We start from the raw sequence: 18,511 nt of genomic DNA on the forward strand, positions 1-18,511 counted from the left end.
AGTAAGATCAAGTCCTAATTAGTGGTAATGGAGGAAGTGGTATTATTCGGGGAAGATAGTGGCATAGTGATGACATCACTGGACTAGTAATCCAGAGACCAAGGCTAATGCTCTTTGGACATAGGTTCAAATCCCACCATGGCAGCTGGTGGAATTTAAATTCAGTTAATAAATCTGGAATGAAAGCCTGTATTAGTAATGATAACCATGGAACTGTCCTCTATTGACATAAAAACCCATCTAGTTCATTAATGCCTTTTAGGGAAGGAAATCTGCCATCCTTACCTGGTCTGGCCTACATGTGACTCCAGATCCACAGCAATATGGTTGACTCTAAACTGCCCTCTGAAATGGCCTAGCAAGCCACTCAATTTAAGGGAAATTAGGAATGGGCAACAAATGCTGACCTTGCCAGAGATGCCCACATCCCATGAAAGATTAAAGGAGTTAGTAGTCATGGAAGTGATCATGACACAGGAGAGAATTATCACATCCACAGAACAATTAGCCAGAGTCGATGCCCAGGTAACATATGTTTCAAAGGGAGTGAGTGGATAGAAAAGTACAACAACTGTGGAGCTTGCAGGAAAAGCTTCTCATATGTTTAAGTATTGGCTGAATGTTCAGGATAATGTCCAAACAGCAAGGACCATAGACTGGCAGAATAGGATGAAAGTGTGGAAAGAAAGTGCAGTAAAAGTAGTAATAGTGACTCCAGACATAACTCCTGCTTTATAAAACACTCGTGGACTAGAGAGAACCTCTTATAATTCAAGAGGAAGGTCTTGCAGTAGTAGTTCTGACAGACAAAACTGGAAATAGAGGTCGTAGCTTGAATAGATTGGACAATTAAATCAGGGCCATAGAACATTTGTATAAAAGAACTAAAAGCAGAAAACCTTATCTGAAGTATTGGGGACTGTCGATAAAATGGAGGATAAGCTAATGAGAGACAAAGCAAAGGGAGTTTGGAATTTATTCTGAGGTACTAGATAAGAAGCAACCAGCTTTGTTGCGTAGGTGGATCTGTACTGAAAAAGTATTTGTTAATGTGACTAATAAGCTAAAGTGGGGTTAGTAGCTAGGTTTTGATGACTGACTGGATAATACAGATGTTAAAATAAGGTAGATGCTCCTACCGCTGGAAAAATCTTAAAAATTATTTTTGTCACAAATTCATAAGACTGTTGGGCAGTTAACGTAAAAGCCCCATTTCTGCAGGGCATTCTTTGAAGGAAAAAAGTGCTTTTGAAATAGCCTAAAGAGGAGACAGATGGAAAGGAAAAATTATGGAAACTAAATAAATGCACCCATGGCTTGAATAATGCTTCTAGGGTATGGCATTTTTCAGTGAAACCTGTTTTGCTGAAAATAGGTTGTGTTCAACTAAAAGCAGATCCTGCAATGTTTTAAATGGCACCATAAAGGAAAACTTTCAGGTATCTTTGTGATGCACGTCGATGCTTCCTTATGGGGCGATACTGTGGAATTTGGGTTATTAAGATTAGAGGAGAACTTAACATTAGGAGGCAGGCTTGCAGTGGCTTTTAAATGTATTAGTTTAGATATTAAGCAAAGTAGGTTTCCTATAACTTTAAAATCAACAATCCTATTCAGTGTTACTCCCAATGAGTTAAATGTACTAGGTCATCATAGAAGAGTGATCTTATATCTAAAGAAGAGATAGGACAATTGCAAAGCTTGATTGGTCTGTTTAACAGGTTGTGCACTCAGACCAGGCCAGATACTTGTTTTGACGTGTTGAACCATTCCAAAGCAGAGGTTATTTTAAGGCCAAATTAAACATTTCAAAAATTATATCTGGAAAAATATGTATTTAAGGTGACCCAAAGAACATGAAGCTCATTATGCTAATCTTCCTGATTTTAGTAAAACTGGTTTGATAGTATTTATTATGGATGAGAATGGGAAATGTTAGTCTTAGCTTGGAAAGCTAAGAAAATTAAAAAGGGCTGTTAAAAGTATTCTGCTGAAACATAGCTCTTGTGGAACCAGAGGACATTGGAACCTATCTGGCAACTATTTTAAGTGATTTTCTGTTCAGTGGGTATACCATATATTGTGAGTCCATTGAATGTTATGTAGATAATTGTTCATTGCGTGAATGTATACTTTACAGAATGTGTGGCTAGAAAATGGTTGACTTTGCTAGCTTGACACAAGTGCTAAAGAGAAAGGAAACCAAGTTAAATGGATGGATTCAAATCAGAAACTGTCAGATTGTATATTCACTTCTTTACTGAAACAAACTAATTTTTAGGGGCCTTAGAAGAGGAGCATCTGGCACGGTAATGCTTTGTACAGAATATGAAAGTCTGATTTATTTTTGAAATTTTAGTTATATACATAAACTGGATTTTCATGTGAGCTCAGGAAAACACGACCTGCATACTTTTGTGCCTTCCCAAATGCACACCCAATCCATGGATCACTTTGCCAAGGATTTCTGTCTTTTCACACAGGGGTTGAGTTTGCAGTACATTTTGAGAGCCGCATTGGAGTGCATGAGGAGGGTCTGCCTCAGTTCTCCAACACAGTAGCCCAGCTCCCTCGTTTAATGGCCACCTAAACCTCACCCGTCAGCCACACCCCTGTCCCTAAGATTGCCCATGCCACCTCCAGGCCCCCTTGTATCCTCCACAGCCATTCACCCAGTATCCACTATATACAGTCTCCATGAAATGGGAGTTATTTTAAAACCCTTGAGGAAAAGAAATAAACCTCTAATGATCTAATAAAGCTCTGAATTCAAATACACTATCATTGACACTGGAAAGAAAAACCTACTCCAGTATGAAGAGTTGTAATGTTTTATGTGCCTATTTGTAATCAAACAGATGAAAGGTATATTCTGTTATTACAATCTGTTAAAATAGACCACCTGCTGAGCTGAAGTCATTATTAGATTTTGAAGCCCAGCCAAGCATTCATAATGACCACAGCTATCATAACAAATGCTTCCAGCTAAATTGCCCGAAACTGACAGAATAGAATGGTGTCCCATTTCAAATGAGTGCCTTTCAATCATTGGAGGGGAGCAGGGGCAGAGATTTTTTTCTCCAATTTTCAAAAGCAGGATTTTTTGACAGCCAATGCTGTCAGTCAATTTAAATCACAGCACAAAAGATGAAAGCAGATATTGACAAGACATTTATTTTACATTTTTGAATGCATTATGGCACTTTTGACAATTCAAAAAGTACCGAAGTGCTTGACAATTACACAATGCTGGTCAATGAAAGGGTCAACTTACCTTTGCAGGACAGATCCCTATGATGAATCACTGCATTAAAATACATTTACATTACAACACAGCATCTAATAACGACATTTTAAAGAATAAAAAAATTTACATTTAGCTATCAGATTGTTCCTGACTCAACAGGTTCCCCCAATGGCCATGACCTGTCCAAGAAGATGTTTTTTTCAGGCCTCCCAAAACCTTGCACCACCACAGGAAAATGGTGTACAGGAGGAAAAACAATTTTCCTGTGGTCCTCACAATGGGGACCCCAACCTTGGAAGAGGCGAGTGTGCATTTTTCACATCAGGACTCCTGACCCACAAAAAGGCATGGGGTCACAAAGGCAGAGCGAAATTGTTTTGCCCCTGAAAGAGAACTAAGTGCAGCTTTTTGCAACCCAATTTCCACCTCCAATTTGGAGATGAAAATCCGACCCATAGAGTCTAGTGTTTAATTAGAGACAGAAGAGAATTTGTTAATTCTATATTACTCAATTGTTTAATTGTATTTGGGTGGTGAGCAGTAACTGGGGATTCACTTGTGTTCCTCTATTTTGGAGCGGACTAAAACTGTAGCATTGGGTTTGAAGGTGCGTGTTTGTAATGTATGTCTCTAAGTAAAAGCTTCCAAGCCTATAAAGATTAAGTTCCAGTTCTATCCATTAAAACCTGGCTATCTGGATTAAAATGAGGTGCAGGTATTCTAATTGCAGGATGCAATGTGGTATTCCACAAGGTTCTGTGTTAGGCCCTCAACTGTTTACTGTATTTATTAACAACTAAGATGATGGTATAGAAAGTCCCATTTCGAATTTACTGATATAAAGATAGGTGGCATTGTAAACAGTGTAAATGGAAGCATAACGTTACAAATGGATAAAATCGTAGCAAATGTGAAGTCACCCATTCTGGACTTAAAATAGAATGGAGAACTTTCTAAGTAGTGAAAAACTGTAAGCAGTGGAGATCCAAGGAGACTTGATTGTCTAGGTACGTAGATCATTAAAATATCATGAACAGGTACAAAAAGTAATCAAAAAGATTAGTGGAATGTTGGCCTTTACATCTAAAAGGAGTAACATGCAAGGAGTTAGAACTTGCTACAGCTATATAAAACACTGGTTAGACCACACCCAGAGTACAGTGAGCAGTTCTGGGCACCACACCTTAGGAAGAATAAATTGGCCTTGATGAAGACACAGCTTAGATTTACTAGAATGATACCTGGGCTACAAGGATTAAATTACAAAGAGAGATTGTGAAAGCTAGAGCTGTATTCCCTGGAATTTAGAAGGTTAAAAGGCAATTTGATTGAAGTTTACGATACTAAAGTGAAGAGATAGGGTAGTTAAAAACTAGTTCTGCTGATTGCAGAGTCTAAGACTAGGGGGCATAGTTTAAGAATTAGAACTAGATCTTTCAGGAGTGAAATTAGGGACAGAATTTTATGCTCCCTTGCTGATGGGTTTGGAGGTAAGGGGTGAGTCTAAAATTCCTCAGATGGACTTCCCGCTGGGTCCCCCCCCTGCCCTGACCTCTGCAATTTTACACTGGGGAGGAGAGGCCCCGGATGGCTTGCCTGCCCTTGTTTTAGTTGAGCTCTTAAGTGGCCAATTATTGAGCACTAAGGGCAGTTTCCCACTCAGCCTCAATTTTTAGGCTGGCAAGAGGAGTTCTGATGTATGGGGGATGCCCGAAAATAATAGAGCTCAGACCTTGGGTGGGAGGGGGGGAGTGAACTCCTTTAAGGTCCAGTAACCACAGGACCTCCCTCCCCACCCCCAGCTTCTCTGCCAACACCCTAACACCCCACTGTCCACCCCCACAGGCCTCTCCCCTACTCTCCCTGCCCTGAGACCCTCAAAACCTACCTCTTCTTGGAATCCTGGGAATTAGACTCCAGGGACTGCATGCAGCCCAGTTCTGTCAACTACAGCTTATGGCACTGCAGGGACTAAGGTGGGACTTCCTCCCGAGTGAGGGGCAGAAGTCCCACCTCTAGCCAATTAATGCTCACTCGAGCGTGAAATCGCTGCAGAGAAGACAGTGTCAAAGGGGAAGTGCTCCACTCCAACTTTCCGAAGGCAGGAAAAGAAACCCCCCCGCCTCCCCCCCACCGTCTAAGGACCTTTACATATGTGCTTTTCTCTCATAATGGGTCTCTTACTGGCTGAGACAACCAACAAATTTTCAGGTTGGCTTCTTTCTACTTTAACATCTTCCCCCAGTTGCCTTAGAACACACCTTTCCATTCCCTGTGGTTACTGTCATGCACATAGAAGAAATGACAGTTGTGTCTTGTGTGTTGCTAACCACATGACCATTAATTCATAAATAGTATTTTGGTTAATAAGGGCCAGTTGCATGACAGAAAATTGTCATATGATAAGGCACAATCATTGTAATTGACAAATGGGTGGAGTATTGATTGCAAGAATGCTGCACATCCTGGCCAATTCAGATGATTTTTTTTATTCATTCATGGGACATGGACATTGCTAGCAAAATATTTATAGCCCTTGAGAAGGTGGTGTCGAGTTGCTTTCTTGAACCATTGCAGGCCATGCCGAGTAGGTACATCTGCAGTGCTGGTAAGAAAGAAAGTGTAGTAGGATTATGTCACACAAGGGCAAATTATATTTATATACCACCCTTAACATAATAAAACGTCCACAAGGCACTTCACAAGAGTATCGTAAAGCAAAATTTCACACTGAGTTACACTGATGTCAGGGTAGATGGCTAAAAGCTTGGTCAAGGAGGCAGGTTTCAAGGCATATCTTGAAGGAAGTAAGAGTTAGAGAGGTGGTGAGGTTTAGGGAGGGAATTCCAGAGCTTAGCACGCAGGCAGCTGAAGGCACAGCCACCAACAGTGGAGCAGTTAAAATCAGGGATGTCCAAAAGGCAGAGTCAGATAACCTCATATCTCAGAAAGGCAATCTAAATAATAGATTCAACTTTCTACCTTAAAGATCATTTCTTTCAATTCATTCAAGGAATTGAATCCATTTCAACTTTTGATTATGCTCCACTATCAGTCCTTGCAGCAAATGAAAGTAAAAATTCAAGCATTGTGACAGGTAGTCTTTGCAATGCTGCAGTGTGTTAGGTATCAAGAGTATGTTCTTCTGTCACATATTGATGATTGCAGTTTCCATGTCCTATCATTCTAGGAGCACTTCCATGGCGTGTACCTGGAGGCTTTGTGGGAGCTGTACCTGGAGGTGTTCCAGGAGGGATTGCAGGTAATATAATCTCTGATTAAGAACAATTTAAATTATTTGAGATGAATAAAATGAAAAGTGTAAGTTTAATTTTGTTAGTTTTCCAAAATAGTTTGTTAGCATTCTTTTATAGCATATTTGTAGTCTTTCACTTTATATCAGTGCAGCAATTTAGCGCAAATGCAGTCTGAATTGATAGGGTTTGGTCTGACATGGAAACAAAGTGGAGTCTATCCTTGGCCCCCTTCTATCCCTGACCTGTAGGCTGCCTCTGAAACATCTTCTGAAAATGGTGCCAAGTACCACATTTACACCGACAACATTTTTTAATATGTTTGCTCATGAGATGTGGGTGGCCTGGTTAGCAACATCCACATTCTATAAATGAATAGAAAAAAAATCAACTCTACCACACCACCACCTGTTGACTTCCACTGCCTTTGATTTGTCATGCAGCTTGTCCAACATCCAGTATTGGATGAGCAAATATTTTCTCTAAGTATTAGAAAGACCAAAGCCACTGGCCTGGATATTAACAAGGACGGGTTATATAGGCTGGGGCTGGAGTCTTGGTTGGGAAATGTTCCTGAATGTTTTATCAATGACAGGTCCTCTGTCTGGAAGTCAGCCTGATTGGCAGGCTTGCTTTCCAGTCAAGCAAGGAGGACTCTGGAACAGGTTGCCCATTGTTCCAATCAATGAGCCAGAGAGGGTCTCTGATCCTGTGAGGGGAGGTGGGGATGTGGCCAACTCTTGACCCTGCAGAGGGGTAGGCAGAAGGGAGATGCTTGATCATGGGAGAGATCTCCATTTCTCCAGGCACATATTGAACTGTTCATTCTTCCTATTCTTATGCTTACTAGCACTTGGCACTGGGAGTAATCCTGAGATCACTGCTCTTGATGTCTTAATTTTTAATTTTCTCCCTAATATCTGTTTTCAGGACCTCATCCCTTTTCCTATCTATGTCATTGGTCCCAGTGTGGACCACAACCTCTGGTTGTTCACCCTCCCCAAAAGAATGACCTGCAGCCACTCTGGCATCCTTGACCCTGGCACCAGGGAGGCAACATACCATCCTGGAGTCACATCCAAAGACACAGAAATGCCTGCCTGCTCCCTTAACTATGGAATCCCCTACCACGAGCACTTACACTCTTTTTGCCTGCACGAATTCCCATATCCAAAAGAATGAACATTCCACATGGCCAAGCTGCACTGACATATCTTAAACCTTAAATAAAGTATTTACTATAGTATGGTTATAATATAACTCACCTGCCATTCACCAATTGTCTCCTCTGTACTGAGTCCAAAAAAGCCTTTACTCACCAACCAACTTATGGATTTTACCTGTAAACTCTCGACTCTCTCTCTCTGCTGTTTTATGGGCTCTCTCTTTCCAAACTCCCACTGCTTTATGGGCTCTCTTATGTTGTTTAGTTAGCTTAATTTAATTACTTTCTTATTTATCTTAGAATAATTCTTACGTATACCACACCTCCTTAGCCTATGCACCAAATTCCCACATGAAATAATTTGCTATTCACTTGGTCTAAATCTCACTCTGGACTAGTTACCTGCCTCCTCACACACCCCTTACTGATCATGCGATTTGAAAAGCCTGTCTCTTTTATAGACCCTCCGATGAGTCACTAACTAGTTTAGCTTTCTGCTATAGTACTTAACACCAATTGAACCAACTGCTTTCAGTTAATTGACAGTTAACTGCCACTACCAAGCAGCTCCCTATTTAACAAGCTAGTCTAAAATACTTGCAGGTTGTTAGTTCTGTCAGCGCTTGATTCTTAATCTATGTTCAAACCTGAAAAAGACTTACCAGAATTTACCACGTGAACCTAATTCACTACTCACTCAGTCTCCATCTCACTCTGGCATAGTCATCTGTCTCCTCACGCACCCTTTACTAATCCACTCTTTCACTCCATTCTGCCAGACCATGGACCTCACTTCTTGGCCATCATCCTGAACATTTAAAATTGCCAGTAGCTTTTACTGCATATCCCACAATTGTTGCATCCATCCATTCACTATACCCCTCTGGAACATATGTCATTGAAGTTTGAATATAATAGCTCTCATGTGTGTCATGATCATTCACATTACCCTTATCCAGCCCTTGATTCACCATATTCTGTTCCTCAGAACCTTCATCACAAAACATTGAAGCATTTGAAGTACAAGGTGCCTCATGGATTTTGTAATTCTGATCAATCATAAGAAATGAACCTCAACAGTTCGCTAGCTATGCCTGTTAAATGCTGTCTTATTATCACAGCCTTTTATTTTACCAGGCCGTTCCATTCTCTCTCTTTTATAATACATCAATCTCCTGAATTAGTTCATCTCAGATGGTCTAAACATGAGACTTCAGTGTTTTACAACTTTTCTCCAGGATCTTGAGCTTTAATGAAAACCATCTCCATGCATTTTTAAAAATTCTTTCACAGGACCTGGGCATCACTGGCTAGCCAGCATTTTCATTGCCCATCACTAAAGTAATGTAAAGCATTCAAATGTGCAGACAAAAAAATGAATTAATTATAGTGCCTTGTAGACCTGGAGGATTGCTGCCCAGCACAAAAGGCAATTCGAGATTTCAGCCTTGGACTAATTGTTAGGGGTTATACTCATCAAACATTTTGAAATCTGTTCTTTGTATCATCACAGAATGCCCCTTTTGTTCCATGAAGGCTGAAAGATATTACTGTTTTCCCAGGAAAATTTTTAAGGCTGAAGGCATCTGATCCAACTGGGTCTCTCTCTCCAAGAACCAAACACCATTTAGAACTTTAGAATAATCTAGTATTCTAAATGGATACAGGGACCCCTAAATTGAATTTTGTCTATCTTTTAAACAATCTGTTAAAGTCCATGGTGTATTCTTCCATGGAATGGCCATCTGTTTTCCAAAATCTAACAAAGCCCAACCATGCCTCATAGGCAGCTAACAGATAATCTTTCTTATAGATTTCATCCAAGAACTGTAGTAGAAGTTCCAAGCCATCACAATCAGCTGACAAAAATCTATCTCAAAATACTTTACTCCTGCTTTTACTTCTTGTAGGAATTGACAACGCCAAAGCCATACAGTGTTTCCTTTTTGGTAGGGATGTAACCTGCATCCTCATATCCATTTCATTTTCCAATGGTTATATGATTCAGACTCTGAGAACATCAGAGGATAATCAGACCTTGACAATTTACTCTTGCTTTCTGCCATTTTCCACATGGTCACTAGGATTGTAGTCTTCTGTTTGAATTTCTCTTTCTTAGTTTCCAACCTTCATCTTTAAGCAACCATCCTCTGCTACCATGTTATATTCCAAAAAGCCAGTTGGTGAAGGATCGTACTGGGGCCAATCTTTACAAGCATTTAGTTGCAGAGTTACACATTACAGTCCCTCCTAACTCAACAAGAACTGTTTTATTCTGTGCCTATTTATAGGGGCATAAGTGAATCCCTGGTTAATGCCCACCACCTGCATACAACTAAGCACAATCGATTTACAATTAACAACCTACACCAATGCAAGGGGGCAGACTCTGCTATCAGGAGATGGAGCAGTGTGTACTGGCTGAAGGGGGAAATGGGTAAGACATGAGAACACATTGAGTGGAGATCCCACCTCCATGTTCTCTTTCACCATCATCCTTTTCCGCAGCCAGTGGCACATTGTTCCTCCCATTCTGCTGGATAGCAGCTCAGTTGAGTAACACTTAGTAAGGTTAAAACATCTGAATTTGTTTAAGCTGGGAGACAAGCTGGCATCCAAGGTCTATGTGGCCATGATCATGGCCTGCATGGACTGGTTTATGAAAGACTATTGAAATTCCATGGTTGCGGTCACTCTCTACGTGGCAGATATATTCACGATGGCCTGCAACATCGATCCACAAATGTTTGAGCTGAACTCCTCCATCCTTTCTGCTATTGCGGAGACTGTGGCATATCCACCAGTTCATTGCAAATCTGCTACTATGACTCACTGATTCTCCTCTTCGTTGATGGTCTCCAGCTGATCAAAGCTTGGAGATGAATGCACCTCCTGACATGGATTCTCTACAGCTGTCCTTGCCACCAGTTTCTGCTGTGCATAATTTGTGAACTGAGTCACCAGAAAATCTGAATATCTGTCTTATCAGGTCCCACCATGCGCAAGTATGTCCTATAATAGTACACCGTCAGAAGGAATCAGTTCCTCTGAGGAATCATAATCAGGAAAGTCAATGCAGTGCTGCTCCACATGTGAAGGCCCTGGAGGATAGAAAAAAAGGGACATGCATTAACATTGTCAATGTAACAATATTGCCACTCAGATTAATTGCATATCATGTTTCATTCATTGCTGAAATCAAATCAACGTGACTGACTCCTGTATGAGATGTGGTTCAAGGGTACTTAATGCTATTGCCAGGCAGTTGTGAAATCCCAGGCCACAATTTTAGCTCTGCAATGCCCATATATTTGCTGCTATGCATATTGTTGTGGCTCCAAATGGCATCTGTGTTGTGCATGCACAATGACAGTGTAGTTCACACTTCATTGAATTTTTGAGGAGGTAACAGAAAGTAGACAATTGTACTGCAGGAAATGCAAAGACCTTCGATAAGGTGCTCCAGAATAGACTAATGAATATGGTCAGAAAATGTGGAGTCAAAAGACAAGTGACAAATCTGAACAGTAGCCAGTTCAATACAGAAAGGAGAGAATGAGAGTAAATGGCAAGGGATCAAATTTGGGAAGATGTGGTAAATCAAAGAATAGAGACAAGGCAAGAGAGAAAGGTATGATTATGGTAAAGAATAAACAAACCATGACAGGAAGGGGCAGAGAGTACAAATCTATGAGTAAATCAGCAGATAAGGCTAGAGGTTTACAAAAATACTAAAAGGACAAAACTAAAGACTCTGTATCTGAATGCATGTAGCATTTGGAAAAAAACAGACAAATTGATAGCGCAAATAGAAATAAATAAGTATGATCTGAAAGCCATTACAGAGACATGGCTGCAGGATGACATAGATTGGGACCTGAACGTTGAAGGGTACATGACATTTAGGAAGGACAGGAAGCTAGAAAACGATGGAGGATGGCACTGTTAATTAATGATAGTATTAGCACAATGGAGAGGGATGACCTAAGTTCAGGAAACTAAGATGTAGGAGCGGTTCAGGTAGAGGTGAGAAATGATAAAGGCAAGAAGTCTCTTGTAGAACTGGTTTACAGGCTGCCTAACAGTAACCACATGGAAGGACACGGTATAAACGGAAAAGTAATGGAAGCTTGTCAGAAAAGCACAGCAATAATCTTGGGGGATTTTAATCTACGTATAGACTGGAAAAGTCAGATGGGCAAACATAGTCTAGATGAGGAATTCATAGAATGTTTTCAGGATATTTTCTTAGAACAGCACATTCTAGCGCAAATGAGAGAACAGGCTATACTAGGCCTGGTATTGTGCAATGAGGTGGATTAGTTAATGATCTCATAATGAAGGTGCCACTGGTAGTAGAGATCATAGTATGATTAAATTTTACTTTCAGTTTGATGGAGGGAAGAGTGAGTTGAAGGCTAGTATTTTAAACTTAAATAAGGACAATTATGAAAGTAGAGCTAGCTAAAGTGAACTGGCAAATTAGGTTAAAAGATAGGTCAATAGAGATGCAGTGGCAGACATTTTAAGGGATATTTCAGAATACACAAAATAGGTACATTCAAATGAGAAAGAAAAATTCCAAGGAGAGGAACCACACTTGGAAGTACTGTGGTTCTTTTTGCCATATTATGAAAAGGATTTGGAAGCAAACACTGGGGAGGGCGCAGGGAAGATCTACAAGCATGATACCAGAAATTCGTGGGTGTGCAAGTCAGGAAATGATGGTCCGGCTCGGTCTCTTTTCTTTTGAGAAATGAATGTTGAGGGGTGACCTAATAGAGGTCTTTAAAATTATGAATGGCTTGATAGAATGGATGCAAAGAGAATATTTCCTTTTGTGGGAAGAGCATAACTAAAGGCCATCAATATATGAAAGCAACTAAGAAATCCGATAGAGAATTTAGAAGAAACTTCTTTACCCGAAAAGTGGGGAGAATGTGGAACTTGCTACCACAGGGGAATGGATGAAGAGAATTTTTTTTTAAATTATTCTTTCACAGGATGTGGGCATCGCTGGCTAGGCCAGCATTTATTGCCCTTGAGAAGGTGGTGGTGAGCCACCTCCTTGAACCATTGCAGTCCACGTGGTGTAGATACACCCACTGTGCTATTAGGAAGGGATATAGTACAGAAATCAAGAATAGTACAGGTGCATTTAAAGGGAAGCTGGACAAGCATTTGAGTGAGAAGGAAATAGAGGGTTACAATGATAGATTTAGATAAGGAAAGATGAGAGGAGGCTTGAGTGGAGCATAAACACCTGCACGGACATGTTGGGCCAAATGGCCTGTTTCCATGCTGCATATGCGATGTAATCCTATGTAATTTGTGGAGGACTACCTCCAATCCTTGGCCTCACCCTTTTATTTTGTGCTCTATCCTCCTGCAATATGGGCAGTAACACACCTATGAGTGCTGTAAAAGCCTTTGTTTACCCAATGCATGCAGGGCATTTGGTGAGGATGACTATCAGACAGATGGATTAAAATGCATAAAGATTGGGGTGAGTGGCATCCCTGAAAGAATAAATGGAGATGTGAGAAATTGCATGGAAAGCGAACGACGGATGTTTCTGAAACTTAAGGGAGCATAAAGAATGATGTTATGTGATATGCCTGACAATTCAGAGTGGGTAGGGTGTGGTGGTGTACACTACAGAATGTTGGTGAACCTGTAGCTGCACTCACTTATTCTGACTTGATTAAGTCAAAGTGCTGCCTACACTGGACACAAGAATGGACCATGATGTTTCTGCTGCTGATTTCCTGAGCTATTGCCAACCACATCTTCTGGAGAGATCAGTAGTTTTCTTCTTCCCATTTCAGGGAAATTTATCTCCTTTAAGCTGCTTGTTTCATTTTGGGTTCAGGGTCTTGATAGGATTTCTTTTGGGTTTGCCTGTACCCTAAGAATGCTACCATAGACTGTTATTCATAAAAAAAATTCTTGTTTATTCACAGATCGATGTACATATCAGCAATCTACATGAAGTTGTGCTTCTGCTTCCCACCAGATCTCAGTCTCTTGGTCATGTGTCATTGCATCATAGTAGTTATGTCAGTATCAGTTGCTCCTGGTGATAACCGTTTACTCTACATCTCTCCACAAGTCTTTATCCCAACTATATACATACTCCTACATCTCACCACAAAGCCTCAGACTTCACAGGGTTATTCCCTGTGGTGCCTTGACCAATCTCCCTGACCTGGTCCTGATTTTATTTTGAGGTTAAGGATGGACTGCACTCTCTCATCATTCAATAGGAGTGTCTTCCACCTGGGTGGTTGTAGAGTTTCTGCTTGTTTCTGGTTCCTTGTCTCTATATGGATCTAAATAGTATGTGCAAAGTTCCATTGGTTTTCTTCCCAATAATACCAAGGTTCTTTGGTTCCTTCTGCTATTTCCCTGGTCTGTCTCAATTCTGTAAGATCTTGGCTGTAGAGCTCTTTCTATTACCATGCCTTCTTTCTGTTGATCTCATATCCACACTCTCTCCCTGCACAGTAGCACTTTCGAATCTCATGCTCCAATAATTATTTTCCATTTCGTTAACTTCTCCTGAGAAAGTTGTTTGTTTTTTCTGTGGCTCTTCCATTTCTTGGATTTTATTTGGTTCCATTGTTATTTCTTTCTTCCCAGGAGCTGTAGGAACTTTGGATTTGCAAATTATTTTAATATGTCCTAATTTCCCATAGTTGTGGCACTCATCTCTCACTGTTGGGCATTCTTCCCACTTCTGGAGGGTTTCCCGCCACACCAAGATTATCTCAAGATGGCAGTTGGTGCGCTTTTCCCCCAATTTCGTGGGCTTTTGCTTCACTGAGCTTTGTCTTTTTTGTCCAACATTTTGAATGGCTTCAGTCATTTTTCCCCAAGGGCATCACTTTAGCCATGAACAACCATTGTTTTGCTTCCGAAGCTCAGTCTGTCGTCCTATTTGCACTGCCTTGTGAGAGCTAAATCTTCCTTCCTCATTTGCCAAAGATCTGATAGGGTTTCATCTAAGACCTCAATCATTGTGTGATCACATATCAATTCCTCTCTGAAGATCCCATAGTTGCAATTCTCCATGAGTTTGTACAAGTCATTTGTAAAGGAACCCATTATTTGCCTGGTTTTTGCCTCCTCTTATTAAATTTTGCTTGCCCAATTATCAAATTTTTCCAAACAGCGAAGTATGAACCGAATGCCTGGAGAACTTCCTCATATGATCTTAAAGCCTCATCGACACCCTGTCTTTCAATATCATCCTCTTATATGGCCCCTTTTGTGTAAAGTATGACCTAATTGTTCTGGGCCTTCTTATGCAAACCTAAAGCTGTTCTGTATCTAGAGAGTCTCTTCTTCCAGTTGCCCCAGTGTTGATCCTGTTGCAAGTCTTCAGCTTCTAGGAATGGCAGCTTAGACTCCTTGCTTACCCTAAACTCTGTCGCTGCTTCAGTAAGTTGGCCTGTAGATTTTGTAGACTTGTACTCACTGCTGCTTGGTCTCTGGGTCTGTGTGTCTGCTTGCATTTTCAGTACCCATGAGGTTCTGTTCTTCAATCCTTGTTGTTCTTGTCATTTTTCCAGTGAATTGTAGGACTTTCAAGTCTGTCATCTTCACTTAGAGTTTTTCTGGGTCTTTAAACTCTATTCGCTGCCACCAGATTTTGGATGGTACACAATCGACAGAAACTACCAGCTGCCACCTTGTTTCATCTTAGGTTTAGGGTCTTGATGGGATTTCTTTAGGGTTTGCCTGTTAGCCTAAGAATAATACCATAGACTGTTATCCATAAAACCATTCATATTTATTTACAGACCTGCATCCATCTCAGTATTTCACACAAGGTTGTATTACTGTTTCCCACCGAATCTCAGTCACTTCATTATGTGACATTGCATCATGGTTACATCAGTAGTTACATCAGTATCAAGTGCTCCTGATGTTAACCCTTTACTCTGCACTGCCCACTGTACCCAGTCAGAACCAACTTCTGTGTTATTATTGAGCCCTATGTGTGAAATGTGGTGTGGCAGTCACTCCACAAGATTGTCATGGGATCAGCGCCATTCGAGTCCTAGAAGCAGAAGTCCTGCTGCAGCTGTCCATCAGCATTCTGTATCAGTTTCAAAGGTTGCATGGAATATGAGTGAGAAAGGTTCAAACATTACTCCCAAAGAACTCCAGTCTTTGAATGCATATGCTCTGATAGAGAATTAATCATCATTCGTTGAGCAAAGATTGGCAGAGTATTCATTGAGCTGGGAAATCTGTTGGTAGCCAGTCTGTTCAGCAAGCTCCTCTATGCTCATAGTAGCCATCAGGATCTATTTTGAAAGACATTCCCCTTGCTATTTTTTTGTATACAACCTGTTGTAATGCCATACAAAAGAATAGTCAATTGCACATGCTCTATCTATGAAATGAGAATTAATGGACAAGAAACCTATTCTGATTCCATGTTTTCATATGATCTTAAAGATTATTATACTTTTTAATGAGATTTGAATAATTTGCATTGAGATTGAATAATTTAGGAATTACTGAAATGAGGTTGTGCTGTTTAACTACATAATGTTACCCATTCTTCTACTCTGTATGTAGCTAGTCTCTGCCTTCTAATAACTTGTCAATTCTCTGTTATTGCAGGTGGATATGCGTCAGCTAAAGCTGCCAAATATGGAGGTAAATCTACCTACTTTCATAGTTTGTAATAACATTAAATTATTGCTGTTTTAGAAAATATAGAGCGTTAATAAGAACAATCTTCTTGTCAAATATAGAAGTTATATAACTATTAAATCCATGACCAGGTAAAGAATAAACTTTAAACAGTGCTACAATTGTTTTCTCATGGCATTATTCAAATATTGCTATCAACTCTTTTTACTTTACTGTATAGTTAACAACATTTTGGCTTTATTGAGTTTGTATTTGAGAATCTGTGCCTGATACTGAGGTTGTAGTTTCATAAACTGAACAATATCAATTGCCTTAATATGGAGGGAATTTGGAGTATGAGCCTGAAGTTTCACAATACTGCCTGGTCTTTATTACAATGGGTTTGTCCAGGGAGAACCTAGGAAATATCTTGCCAGATGAGGAACTATCAGTTAAAGGCACAATCTTGGACCTTGACCAATATGAAATATTCAATCAGCAGCAACAAAATACTTAATGCGAGACTTTTATATGGAAAGTATAGAATTAATAATGTACACCAACAGGAATCAAATAGCTAAAGCCAATGGCTGCCTAGGTGGTAACAGGGTCACAAACTATTCAATATTCTTTCTTTCTACAGTTCTTCATTCATAGTTTTTTCATGTCCTTTTGACTATTTTTTAGCCTTGTTTGAATTTGGTGGCTTATTTTGATACCTTCAACTAGATTTTGAGTATTAATGTATCTCTTCTATTGTGATATTTGTTTGCCATTCCAACAGTGACTACCAGTAACAGGACAGATGAATTAATGACACAAATAAAAATAAATGGCCTTGATCTGTTAGCTATTACTGAGATGCGGCTGCAGGGTGACCAAGGTTGGGAACTAAAATTAACAGTGCACCTTGAAACTTACCATATGGCAGCTACTGCTGTAGAAAGTGGGAGTGTCTTGTCACACCAACACCTCCCCACCCCACCCCCCCACCACACACACACACACACACACAAATGATTCTACAACACTATGACAGAGATGTCGGAGGGATGCTGTGTTCCACATTTCTAGTAAAGCAGGGCTTGGAAGACCCAGCAAGAAGAGCATAACAGCATCAAAGTTGGGGAAAGTTTGGGTGGAATGGCAATCTGACAATAATCCAGACCAATGCGAACAGCGAACTGTTCTGGTCACTATATTACAGGAAGAATGTGATCACACTAGAGATGGGGTACTAGGAGGGTTTATAAAGATGTTGCCAGAAATGGAGAATTTCAACTATGAAGAAATATTGGATAGGTTTGGGTTGTTTCCTTTGGAACAGAGGAGGCTGAGGGAGATTTAGTTGAGGTGTATAAAATTTTGAGGGGCCTAGATAGAGTGGATAGGACGGATCTGTTTTCCTTAACAGAGAAGTCAATAACCAAGGGACACAAATTTAAAGTAGTTGGTAGAAGGATTAAAGGGAAATTAAGGAGAATGTTCTTCACCCAGTGGATGCAGTGGGTCTGGAACTCACTAAAAGGGTGGTAGAGGCTGAAACCCTCAAGCCTGGCCAGGTGATCCTGGAAGTAGTGAGGAGGATGCTTGGTGCAGAAGTGGGTTGGGTGGAAGTTTAAGAAGAATGGAACATAAACTATAATGTTACAGACCAAGAGCTGAAAAGTGAGATTAGGATGGATAATTTTTTCAGCCAATTCAAAGTAGGTTCAATGGCCTCCTTCTGTGCCATAATTTTTTAATGTTTCTATGTTCCTGATGGAAAAGCAACCTTGAGAAATATTATCATAATTCTAACCAAATGGTCCATAAATGTCTGAAGACCACAAAATTGTAAGCTCTGATTATATTCCAGGCAGAGGTTCTTGATGCTGAGTATCTGTGTTGAAACTTTCTCAGATATTGGCATAGAGCATGGAATTAGACCCCATCAAGGTCTCTGCAATCTGCTTCAGTCCTCTGCATCATCAGTGCTTTGAATTGAGTGTGATGCTCATTCAGCAGTTTATTTAATCTGAAATTATGTGTCTAGATTTTCATCAGCGAGTCGGGTAAACAGAGTCAGGAAAACCTAACTTTTAAAAATGGCTCTCTGGGCAACAGATTTTCAGTCTGGGGGGTGGTGGGCTATGTTAGAAGTTGGGCCAAGCAACCCTGGAAGAGGTGCAGAGGATGCCTGGTGCAGAGGTGGGT

The 18,511-nt window shown here is 40.4% G+C and overlaps 1 protein-coding gene across 4 annotated transcripts in view; it reads left to right on the plus strand.

Annotated features, from left to right (window-relative positions):
- The window catches only part of LOC121283291 (elastin-like), a 315,972-nt gene that overhangs the window by 158,739 nt on the left and 138,722 nt on the right, over positions 1–18,511 (plus strand). For all 4 annotated transcript variants that reach the window (XM_041197705.1, XM_041197707.1, XM_041197704.1 and 1 more), the window contains 2 exons: positions 6,438–6,509; positions 16,304–16,339. In XM_041197705.1, coding sequence (XP_041053639.1) covers positions 6,438–6,509; positions 16,304–16,339 — 108 coding nt within the window. The remainder of the gene's footprint in view (positions 1–6,437; positions 6,510–16,303; positions 16,340–18,511) is intronic.

The sequence above is a fragment of the Carcharodon carcharias genome, chromosome 10 (genome assembly GCF_017639515.1).
Source record: "Carcharodon carcharias isolate sCarCar2 chromosome 10, sCarCar2.pri, whole genome shotgun sequence".
Lineage (NCBI taxonomy): Eukaryota > Metazoa > Chordata > Chondrichthyes > Lamniformes > Lamnidae > Carcharodon > Carcharodon carcharias.